This window comes from Meleagris gallopavo, chromosome 1 (genome assembly GCF_905368555.1).
Source record: "Meleagris gallopavo chromosome 1, MGAL_WU_HG_1.1, whole genome shotgun sequence".
In the NCBI taxonomy this organism is placed as follows: domain Eukaryota; kingdom Metazoa; phylum Chordata; class Aves; order Galliformes; family Phasianidae; genus Meleagris; species Meleagris gallopavo.
Window position 1 is genome coordinate 164,613,706 of NC_139404.1, and position 12,076 is coordinate 164,625,781.

At 39.4% G+C, this 12,076-nt stretch overlaps 1 protein-coding gene across 5 annotated transcripts in view; it reads right to left on the bottom strand.

Moving 5' to 3' along the window:
- Positions 1 to 12,076, bottom strand: part of ENOX1 (ecto-NOX disulfide-thiol exchanger 1) — a 365,131-nt gene that overhangs the window by 16,053 nt on the left and 337,002 nt on the right. For 4 of the 5 annotated variants that reach the window (XM_085215818.1, XM_085215815.1, XM_085215816.1 and 1 more), the window contains 2 exons: positions 10,345 to 10,452; positions 5,754 to 5,810 (listed from right to left, as the gene is read on the bottom strand). In XM_085215818.1, coding sequence (XP_085071944.1) covers positions 5,754 to 5,810; positions 10,345 to 10,452 — 165 coding nt within the window. The remainder of the gene's footprint in view (positions 1 to 5,753; positions 5,811 to 10,344; positions 10,453 to 12,076) is intronic. The other variant, XM_085215817.1, reaches the window with a different exon arrangement.

Sequence of the window (12,076 nt, forward strand, 5' to 3'; positions counted from 1 at the left end):
TTAACAAGGTGGTCATTCCTCATTCCTGTGGTAAATAGGAAAGCTGCTGATCTGCAAATGGTCCTAGTTGCTTGAATTTATCATAATCTACATGCCTTAAATTGAAGGAAATGAGAGGAAATGAGTGATGGAAGGGCTACAAATAAACGCCTGGAATAGAAAAAAAGTGGGCAAGGATAAGAGACAGCCATTCCTCACCCTGTTATCCGAGCCCCATCATCACAGAATACGAATACAGGCAATAATTGAGGTCTCTAATGCCTGGGAACAGCTGGGGTCTCTCTCCGTTCAGGACACCTACTCCTTACATCATCTAACAACGCAGCACACCCATAATGAGAAACCAAATCTCCCTCTCCTCAGGGGGTTATTCTCATCCCAGCGCAGCATAGTTACTCTTGATTGCTCTCTTCAGACAATTAACTGCATTCGTTAAATGAATGAGTTGACCGAGTGCATTCCCCTTGCAAAGGGGAGCAGTTACAACAGAGAGGCTGGAGAGGGCAGAGCCACAGCTTCAAGCAGAGGATGCAGCCCCCACGTTCTTAGGCACGGAAAGGCTGCCAGGACCCTCTTCCCACTCTCCTTTAATGCACTCAGCTGTCATCACTGCACATTTTGCAGTGCCCACTCATTCCTGTGCGCTGCAGAATTGCTGACCACAAGGACAGAGAGTCCCAGCAGAGCTGAGGCAGCTACTTGCTGACCCACCTCAGCTTGCTGGGACTGAGGCGCACAGCATACAAACCCCAAGCAGTTGCTTGGGAAGCTTGGATAGAAAACAAGTGCACACAATTTCCTTCCACAAACTCTGCACTAAGGTTTCCTGGCTTATAATTTTAGGACCAAATTGCTTTTATATTAGTGTCATAGAGAACATTTTTAATCTCAAGTTTGTGTTGTTCTGTGAAGATAAGCCTTCTGAAGAGAGGGTTATCCAGGAGATAACTGTGGCACTCACTAAAAAGTGAAGCAAAAATATCAAACACCTCTTTCTTGGGATCCTCATCAATAAAGGTGACCAGTTGTTGTCCCATAGCCCTGAACCATTGGGACAATTTAAGCATGTCCTGCTCTCCTCTAGCTGCCTCTCCTCTGCCTGTGTTTAAGGTCTCTTTTCATCACACTCAGTGTGAGGCAGACACACAAACAGCATCAAGGTGCCCCATCCTATGGCAGATGTGTACTGACGTATATACTAACATGGGATGCTCACAGCATGTATCTTGGGTATTTCCATTAAAGGTCTGCATGGTGAGCACATGAACTCTGAGAAGTTCAATGGAATTAACAGACTTCCCCCAAAACTGAGGGGAGTTAGCTTTCTAGATCTTGGCCCAGCTGGCCACAAATTTGAGCCTTATTTAAGAGCTGTCTTGTATCTTTGGTAAAGATCATCAGTGATTAACCCACTAAGTGTGAAAAGAGAAGACTAGGCTGTAGTTAAAAATAACATCACTTCCACTGTAGCATAAAGTGAGCAATTTAGTAAAATGGTTGAAACATTTCACCCTGGGTATACTCCTCCTCAGAGATAAGGATTGTCTGGTAATTGCTTGAAAAGCAGATACAGGGAGAAAAAATTAAAGGAAGAATCAGCATCAAATGTAAGATGCTTGGTTGAACTTGAGAAATGCTCTAGTAATAGCTTCAAGCATTCAAATCGAAAAATGCATCCCTACTTAATGTTATTGATTCCATGTCTGGAGACAAACCCACAAAATATTGCATCCAACTTTCTGGAGATGCTAACTAGAAGGTCACAGATGAATGAGGTCAAAGTCATTACTTTGTTCAAGCAATGAAACTCAAAATAGAAAAAAAAAAAAAAAAACTGTTAAAAAACTTGTGGTGGGATCACCTTTGCCCTCGTATAAAACAACATATATATTGTATTATAACCTGCTTATAATGAAGCTATCCTAGAAATCTTCTGGTGAAATCCTGGCTTATTACATTTGAGAAGTATTTAAATATTGACTACAAGAGAGTCAGGATTTTACCATGCAATCTAAATCCAAGCATTCAAAATGCTTCTTATGACCATGACCCATCTCTTGCTTTGGTTTGAACATGAAGGGCTGGTACTCTTGACTGCCATTTTGTTGTACTTTTACGAGGGGTGGGAGCTATTCACAGCAGTTATTCTCCATCTAAGAAAAGACATGTAGCTGTCAAGGGAGGGAGACAAATTCTGGAAGAAAATCATCCAGATCTAAATTAAGTTTCACGTTCAAAATCTCTTGTTCACTACTAAGAATAGAAGGATACCATAGAGGTCAACTTTCCTGCCCCCAGAATAGGGATATATTCACCAAGGCTATGTAACTGTATTTGCATGTTATGCTGAACACAGCAAGTGAATAAAAAGGAGGTCTTCAGTTAAAGTACAGCACTGCCCTTAACAGAAGATGCTCTGTAGAAAGACAATGAGATCACAGAAACAGTGGAAGAATAAAATGACATTTACAGAGTGAAACACAAAACATGAGATTAGTATTTTCAGGTTGCAAAATGCTCTCTACTCAAGCAAACATCCTGTGCAGGACTTTTTTTTTCACATTGGGACTAATCAGGTCCCAAGAGCACAGGCATATCCTGGAAGAGGATTGCATCTGAAATTATAATTGTACATTGGCCATTATTTTCAGTTAAAAGAGATGTGAATTAAACAGCATTATATGCAGCAACGAGAAGGAAATTAAAAATACAGATTAGAAGCAAGAAGCAATCTTTTCCTGACTGCAGGGCTGGAGGAAATGAATGCTCTATGACTGCCCCTCTGGCAGTGCTGGGTGCTAAGGACTCTGTCAACAGTAGGTTCTCTTGCTCCAAGAACCACCTGAGCCTGGCATCTGGCCTTTCCTACAAAGCATAGGCTGTAGTTAAGAAAGGACAACAGACAGAACAAATACTACCCCATACAACTGGTAGGTAACATGTGAAACATCCTTGTAACTGTTTACAGACCCCGCTGAGATGGCTGTGCTTTCTAGAAATAACTGCCATACTTGCAAAGCACTCATTTCTGCTTTCTGTCCCCCCAGTTTTGTGAACTGTCATGGCAAGGAGGGTAACGTTGCCATTGCTCCAGCCTCTGAATTAGCTATTCTTAATTTTCCTGACTAATGCGAGGGAAAAAAAGGAAAGTTCTGCATGTTTTACATGTGGGGCACATTTCAGGAGGAATTGTTATGTTTCCCAAAGTATCCAGCTCCTCACTTTTCTTACAGGATGATCTGACATAACTGAAAAAAATAAAATAAAAAATGCCAGCTTTGGTATAAGTATACATTTTTCATCTGTACCTGTTTTTCCTGGGAAAGATATTTTCAGATTTTACCCTAAAAATATATTTTTAATGTAAAATATAATGCAGACCAATGCCATCAGCAGAAAGCCCCAGGACTGGAGGCGGTAATCTTTTAACATTATAATATGAAATTTTTCATGTGTATGCAACATGTCTTGAGTTTCTTATTCTCCTTTTTAGGAGCTTGGCTTTCTGCAGAGAAATCTAAATATGCCAGACTGTGAAGATTAGATTGTGTTCTGTGTATCGACATACACTGTCATTTTTCCTTACCAACACCTACCACCATTGCTCTTCGTGTAAAGGTATTTCATTTGCTGAATTCAACCTGTCAACTGTAACAAATATATCCTAATCCCATTATATGCATCACAGTTCACTAACAGCCACGCAGGAGCCACCAAGCCTTTTTCTCTTTGATCATCCCAGATTGACACACTGGCCAAAGGCAAGAGCCAGGATGTCTGCTGAGAATAGATGTGGAGAGACAACCTGCAAGGCACAAAACCTGTGCTCTACACATTCAATATAAAGGACACTTGTTTCATAGGTGCCTCAACTTCCATTTTACAAAGTCCACTAATGTCACAAATGCTTTAACATCCATTATGTTCCTTTAGCTTTCCATTTCTATCTGTGCTGCTGTGCCATCTTGGATCTCTTAGTGGCATCATTGCTGAGTACATGGCTGCAATTGTGACCTAGTAATTGTACCCATCTAGTTTACCTCTTCAGCATTAATTTAGGTATTGACTTCTTTTCTGAGGAGTCTAATATTGCTGTGTGGTCATCATGGGAAGAGATGACAGAAAAGAGGAGCAGAAAACAGCAAAACTCAGGCACAACTCCTACAATTAAAAACTAGAACAGAATATTAAATTTTGAACAATATACCATTAACCAAAGATTGTGCAATATTTTGTTTTAAATTCTGGGAATGATCTACTGAAACCCTCCCTTTACAGAACTGAAACATCTTATTTTAATGTATTTAAACCTATATATTATATAAAAATATATCTTCCATGCTCTTCTGTACTGAGGGACATGGTTTAGTGGGGAAATATTGGTAGTAGGTGGATTGGTTGCACCGGATGATCCTGGAGGTCTTTTCCAACCTCGGTGATTCCATGATTCTGCTTTATGTGAATCAGAATGATAAAAGTTGAAGTATTTTGGAAATTTTCCCTTAAAACATTTCAATCTGGTGAAACACTGTTTCATACACATTTTTGAAGAGGGGTTCAAGTTCCTCAGGAAAGTTTCTAAATTCCCTTAGGAAATTCAAAAGCAGCTGTTTGTACAGATAAAAGTTTTTAGGAAGCAAATGTGAGCATTTCAAGATCATCAGTGGATTAATGTCTTTATTTGGGTTTGCAAACTGAGTCTTTCCAAGGGACAATGAGACGCTGTGCAGACAGACTGCTATTGCAGATTTGAGCTATCAGACAATATTGAATGTCTCCTGTCCAAATGCTGAGAGCTGTGAGGCTCTATTGGCTTCACTGCGGAAGCAGGCCGCAAGGAATGAGATTCGGGGATGGATTAGAAAAGAAGCACAACATTCCCTTATCACAAAGCAGCTCAAAAAATTGAGAGTTCCATTCAGATTGAAAATGAAACTGCTTTCCTGGCTTTGCCATTAGAGAAAATATTGACTAAAATAGATGTTAAAATATATTAAGTGTTCAGACTGTTGGCTGTTCTTGCAACTGGGTTGAAGATATCATGTATAATCAGTTTTAATTTTTTTTGTTTATGACAAAACACAGAGCTGCATGGTTTGGATTACGAACACAGCAGGAAAAGTTTTCCTTTATTTCCTCTCCTCTTATACAAATTGCTGTTTTGACAACAATCATTAAGGGAACAATAGGAGCATGTTTGGGTTTTTTGGCAGTCGGTTTTAAAGACCACGACCTTAGCAAGTCCTTTAATAATTTTGGACAAAATAATGACTCAATGAATTACTACAGCCCTTTTTGTGCAAACTAGCTGTTTTCAAATTATACATGTACATGAATGGCCTCCCTCAGAACTGAAATTCTGCCAAACTTGCTCAGCTGCAAGGTGGTAGCCACAGAGACAAACAATATAACTCTATTGGTTGAGTAATCCTGGACAGGACAGTAAGGTGAAGCCCTTCTCCTGCAGTCGTTTCCATGGTATCTTTAACACCTACATATAACAACTAGGACATTGGTTGTTAAAGTCTCATTCAAATAAATCCTACAAAGTCAATTGCATGGAACTCAATTTATCTACCTCGAAATGAAGTTTGCTGGGATTTGAACCTGTGGCTTCAGGAAAAAACAGCCACTTCAAACATGATGTGCAAATCACTCAGCCGTTCTATCAGGCTTAAGACATAAACAGAAAAATTTGAGACCATAAGCATGCATATACATCTCTAAATCTATACATATATAGCTGTACCTACATTTGCCTGAGATTCATCATGCCCATTGATTTCTGCTAATTCCTTGGCGCTTTTTAACTGCAAAGAGTAAACAAAACAAAACAAACAAACAAACAAAAAACAACACACAAAACAGAACAAAACAAGCACATTACTTGAGTATTTCACACAGTTATCTTTGATTTATTTGAAGGAGCGTTTTATAAAGCTTCCAATGAGAAAAACAGATGGAGCATATAATTCTAATGAGATTTTGCTCAAATCATTTTGAAACCCACATACTTAAGGCTTGATAGGTTGGCCAAAAAAAAAAAAAAAAAAAAAAAAAGAGGAAAGGAAAATAATAAGACTGGGTCATTATTTTTTAAATAATAAGATTAGAAAGTAGTTTCAAGGCATAAAAAGTGTGCAGAATTGGCTCTCAGGAATAACAAATGATTTCATTTCCCATTCTTGTCGCTATTAGTTTAAACTTTACAACATTTGCAAGTTGCCACTAGCTAAATAGTGTTTTGCTAATGATTACTTTTGAATGATATATTTTGAGCTGTTTAAGATGCCAAAAAATGCTACTGACTGTATTTTTCCTTCACGAGGATGCATATAAATAACTGACATGGCTCCTGGGTATGATGGAAAAGGAAGTGAAGTGAAGTACATCTCTTTTATTTAACCACTGGCAAGAAGAATCGAGGAGATGCTGCCAATTTCAAATTTATGACCTGGTCCACAGCATTTTTTCCTCCTGAACTGGCTTTCTTGGGGAAATCCAGGGTTACATGGACGATTGGAAAAGTCATTCCTGAGAGATTTAAGGACCGTCCTAGCTCATGTCCTGAGCCACAGTGAATATATAATCATTCATCCTGTGATTGAGGAGACACTACAGCTCTCCTCAGCTTGTGAACGATGGAGGTTTGTACTCTTAGAGGAAGCTGTCAACACCATTTGAAATGTGATGTATTTTTTCCAACCGAATTCAAAGTAGATACTTGGGGAAGGGGGAAAATGGAAATCAATCAACAGATCTTTCCTCTGTATTCCTTGGTGTCCACCTGTGTTGTTTTTTTTTTCCAAAGAATTTGGAATGAATTTAACTGTTGATGATATAGTTGTGACATTGAATGGCACTGAACTTAAAATCCAGGTGAATATGGACATTATTATGTTTTGATTAGGTGTCTGACACAGCAGCCTTGGGCAATTACCACCATGATATGATTGGCAATGCTACTTCTATCACCTTTTTGCTATCTGGTAGCAACAGCTAGAGCTAGCCATGGATCAGTCCCTTCTCACAGTTGCTAATCTGACAACTAAGGTAAATGGCCATGATATCTTGTATACCTCATGATGCAAGGAGGTGTAAGCCACTAAACCAGTCCTGAAAGAGAGGTAAGAAAATGGTACAAAGGACACTTGGGAACTGCAGAGTCATCACATCCTGGTTTAACTGAGTGACGCTCATCTTTCAATACTCTTGAAAAACCTCCAATTCATACTAAAAGCAGTGTGGTGCATTTCCAATGAATGCTACATCCATTGCAAAATTCTTCCGTCATCCTGTGAACCCACCCCACTGGTAAGATTGAGACAAGAAGGCTTCTTCCAGTCAAAACCCAAAGTCAGGTATTTCTGCATCATGCTGTGAGCTACTTACTGATTCTGTCAATTCTTTGTTATACAAATGCACCGCACAGGAGCAGTTCTGAGGAGTTCACCTGAATTACTCATCTGAATATGAAGTCAGGGAAGCGTGCTTGGGTGCATAAACCTGTTCTGCACGCTAATGCCATGATCTAAGTGCTCCGGGAGTGCTGTTCACTACTTACCTTTCTCCTTTCCTTTTTAAAGTTGATAAAACACCATCACCTATTGGTGGTTGCCAGCTTCTTGGGCAATGCCCTGCATGTATTCTCCTGGCAACATACAATTCCCCATTTCCCCACACATTTTTGATAGGATAGTGGGCTCCGCCTCCAGCCTATGTTGGTCTGTGAGGCTTTCAGCTCACCAGTTTTCCACTATTACCACCTCAGCACTGGTGGAGGCAGTGTTAATCCAATGAATGCAGCAGGATGCTTGAGCCTTTTTCTCTTTTATGTCCTGCACTGCCTTGAAAAGGATATCAGAGCTTAGGCAAGAAAGTGCTAGTATCCACATCAACACTATAGGCACTGCAGTAGGAGGTGGAGGTGAACCAGGGCAGCTAATAGTAGAAAACTAGAGTAGAAAATGTGCTGTTTCTACAAGCTAGAGGGATTAAGTCCTTTTTTTCCAATATATATATATATATATATTTTTTTTAATTCAAATTTAAATTACACTCTTCTCTCACATCCAAAACAGTGGAATGTTGGAATAGAATCCTTGGAGAAATTAACAATATTGGAAAAATGGGACTTGTCATACCCTTGAGGCAGGCTCCATTGCAGATTGGTGGTGAGAATGATGCTGCCAGCAGAAAGCATGCTGAGGCTATACAATGAACTAGTGCCAATAACAACCAAGGGACAACCTGGAAGGAAAGGAGGAGGGTAAAGAAGCTAGAAGTCTATGACACATCTCATGCCATGGTGGGGCAGGTCAGGCACAAACCAGTGAGCACAAAGTCCTCTCACAACCAGAACTGGTTGCTGTGGGCCAGATCTGACCAGAAGCCTTTTGCTATAGTCATGCAGCCTGGTGCACAAGCAAACAGGACATCTGTCAGCAGGATGTCTGAGATGAAAACACAGATTTTAGCAAAACATATCATGAAAAAAGAGTAATGCAATCAAGGCAGGAGCACAGCACTGTGTATTCTTTAAAGAAATGTTCACGTTAACTTGACACTGCCATATGATTTTTAACACTCATTGTTGGAAGAACACACAGATGAGCTGTGGTACTTGTAAAGGAAATCTGTGAGCCTTGGCAAGTGGGGGTCATTACTGCCAGGGCTTTTGCTATTCTGGAAAATTTTGGAAATGATTCAGGGTTGTAGGAGAAGCACGCTGGCTGTGCAGCTCTCTTTAGGAATTCTGGCTACTTACAGCCTTAGCCCTAGGCATGTTTCAGCTAATGCTCAAGAGAAATGTAGATCCACTGTGCCTTTTTTCCAGCTACTGTTTCGTCTGTCTGCCTAGCATGAGCGCACATTTGATTCGCAATTAGTAGGAGTCTGCAGAGATTTAAAAGCCTGCCCTGGTGGTCCCTATGGTCCCTACTGGAGCTTCAGATTATAAGATATTCCTGGATGTTTCAGCAGAATTTAATTGCTACCAAGATAAAATAACGCCATTCGATTTTGTTATTATTTTGAGGAGCATTTTATAATGCTGTACCTCAAATGCCATGTAGGAATGTAAATGAGATGCAACTAGCTCAAGAGATCTAGTAGATTCTGTGTTTGTAAAGGTACTGTTGTTACCCAATCCATTCTTCCCCAGGGCTTTTTCTAGAGCACAGTCCTGCATCAGTTCTCATTTAGAAGGTTATCTTTGTAACAATAAGCGCTTAGAATGTATATCTGAAAATAAAAGCTTTAATATTTTTCCAGAATGTAAATTATTAGTATATAGGATATATTGCTCATAAGATATATTCAAAGAAAATTGTTGGGTGTGGAACAATGTCAGAGCTTTCATAATGAGCATTAAAAAAATCTGAAATACACATAATTTACTTGTCCTGATATGTAGATTAAATGTTTACATCTGTTTGACATATGCACACATACATGGTGAAAACTCTTAATCATGAGAACCTGCTGAATCTCTGCCATCAAGGCAGTTCAGAACCCACTGTGTTTAAACTGCACATAATGACCAAGTCACAAAATATTTTAGCTCTAAGCTCACGTAAAAAGGACAAAAATACATCTCACAACAGAGACTGTTGCTATACAGCACAGGTAGGGATCTGTGATTTCAGTGTGTCCGTGCTGTGTGGTTTACATACAACACATTCATTTTGTGCAAACCGTGCCTGTACACAGTGCACTGCTTCATCTCCAGTTTGACAAATCCAGCTCCAGATTTTCTGTCTGCTGTGGAACTGCCCATCTTACCTTGCTTATACAATAACAGTATTAAACAGACTTCTCAGTGGCACAGAACACCACAGTATGAAAGAAAGCTGAGAAAAAGAACCAGATTTACAGCTGTTTGCTTTTCAAGTGCATTGGTGAACTACTATTTTTAATGCCATTGGGATAAGTTCGTGATATCTGCATGAATGACACAGGAGATGACAAGCTCTCTGTCTTTAGTACTAGTGTTGAAAGAGCTTTTCAGGAATTTATAACTCTCCATTTTTTATTGGAGCGAAAATACACTTCACTGACATCTATGTTGAACAAAGTAAGTGGAAATGTTATTCAAGATGTAAATTCACTACTGGATGTGTAAAATAAGAGTCCATTTTCACTCTGTTCCCTTAAACTCTGTGTCAGCTCTGGCTGCTTTCACAAATGCTAATCAGAGCAGACACGTGGACGTGACATAAGGTCATGTCTTGCTTACAGCACAGTCAGTGGTCAGGCACCTATGGATTTTGGAGGCAAAGCCGTGACTCCTCCATCCCCTTAGCATGCCTAAAACAGTATTTTTCTCCCACCAGAAGCACTCACCTGTTCCTGCAGGACTTTAAGCATTGCTTGTGTATGCGTTTGCTCTTCCTTGGCTTGCTCCAGCTCTGATTTTTTGTTATTTAATTCTTCCTGGATGCTCAGCAATTGCTGTACAAACAAAAGAAGGTTCTGGTTAGCACTATCTGGATCCAAAGCAGTACTAAACCTTCAGTTTGATAAATCCTCATTTCAAACAACGCTTTGCAGCTTGCTCCTACATTTATTATTGTTGCATAATCTGTGTCTAAATGGACCAGAGGTAAATTATTTTCATCTGCATCCCCTTCTGCAGCAGTTCCTCACAAGTAGTGCATCTGTTAATGAGTATAAAGATATTCGTTACATTAAAGTAGAAACTCCTGGTACTGTATATCACCCACGGAAGGACTGTCACATTCATCTGAAGCAAAATCTTATTAGTAGAAGTATATGCGGTGGTTTTAATAATACTAGGGTAAACACTATGGTACATAAATAATTTAAAAGCACAGCCTTTTAATATAATTAGTCATTGGCTCAAAGCCATTTTCGTTCTATGCAAAGCAATATTCTGGAAAGCTTTCACGTTGAGTTGCCAAGAAGACAAAAGCTTTCCTTTTTTTTTTTTTTTTTCTCTTGCAGTGATATTTTATTAGACCAGAAAGACTGACACCCTCCAATCAATATAGGAAGACAGCTAGGAAGACAGCTGATGTGAATGTCAAAACAAAAAGCTATGTCCAAAACCAATTTTTAGGAAGACAATTCTGGGATGTAGGGGCATCTTTGAAAGTCCACATCTCCTGGTCCTGGCTAGCCCCAGATTCTGCACAGATTTACAGTAACTTCTAAGAGCAGGTCAGTGGATTGAATTAATCCTGAAATAATAATATATATTTGTATCAATGTGATGAATGTTACACATTGCTAAAGAGCTAAAGAAGACAGCCAAGAGATTAGAAATGAGTTTATGCTGATCTTTGTTAGTAATCAAGGAAGGAAATTCTGATTTGTTCAGACAACATATTGTTTTGCTTATACTCCTTTTTAAGAACTGCTTGAGTGAGCAATTACTTTAATAACTAGACTTACTTATTTAACCATGTATGTAAGCACCTAATGCTCAGTTTATGCATGTGCTTAGGACTAGTAACTGACTCAAACAGATGTTGCAGGTGTTCAGCATCTTGCTAAATTACAGACAATAAATGTAGAAATAGCCCTTGGCCTTGTTCCACAGCACTGAAAGTCCCAGGCATGAAAGGACTCAGTGCCAATATTGTTTTCAGAGGTGCTTGAAAACACTCAACATTTTGGGATCCGACAGAGTTATTAGTAGTGGATTTCTGGTGTAGGGAGAAGGGAGAAGTAAACACCAATTTGATGGATTCATTCAGCCACTAACATAAAATCCAAGTCCGACTTTATCTTGCACTCTCAACAATCCAGCTAGGTGTGCTTCTGACCAGGATCTGATCACCACTTCAGACTTGTGTTCATCTTGCCTGCTGGGTACCATTCCCCACAGTTTCAGAAGATACAATGCATTTGTACTGTCAGATGTCATACACTGTTACACAGATAACTCCATAGCACAGTTACAGATTTCCAAATGTTTCATAACCTTTTAGCCACAAAGGGACAATTTGGTCACCCTGTGTAATTTCATGTTTTAAGACAGATCATTAATTTTCTCCCAGGATAGCTCTAGTTTATTTCTATACTTTAGAAAGAAGAGATTTTCCAGTGGCCA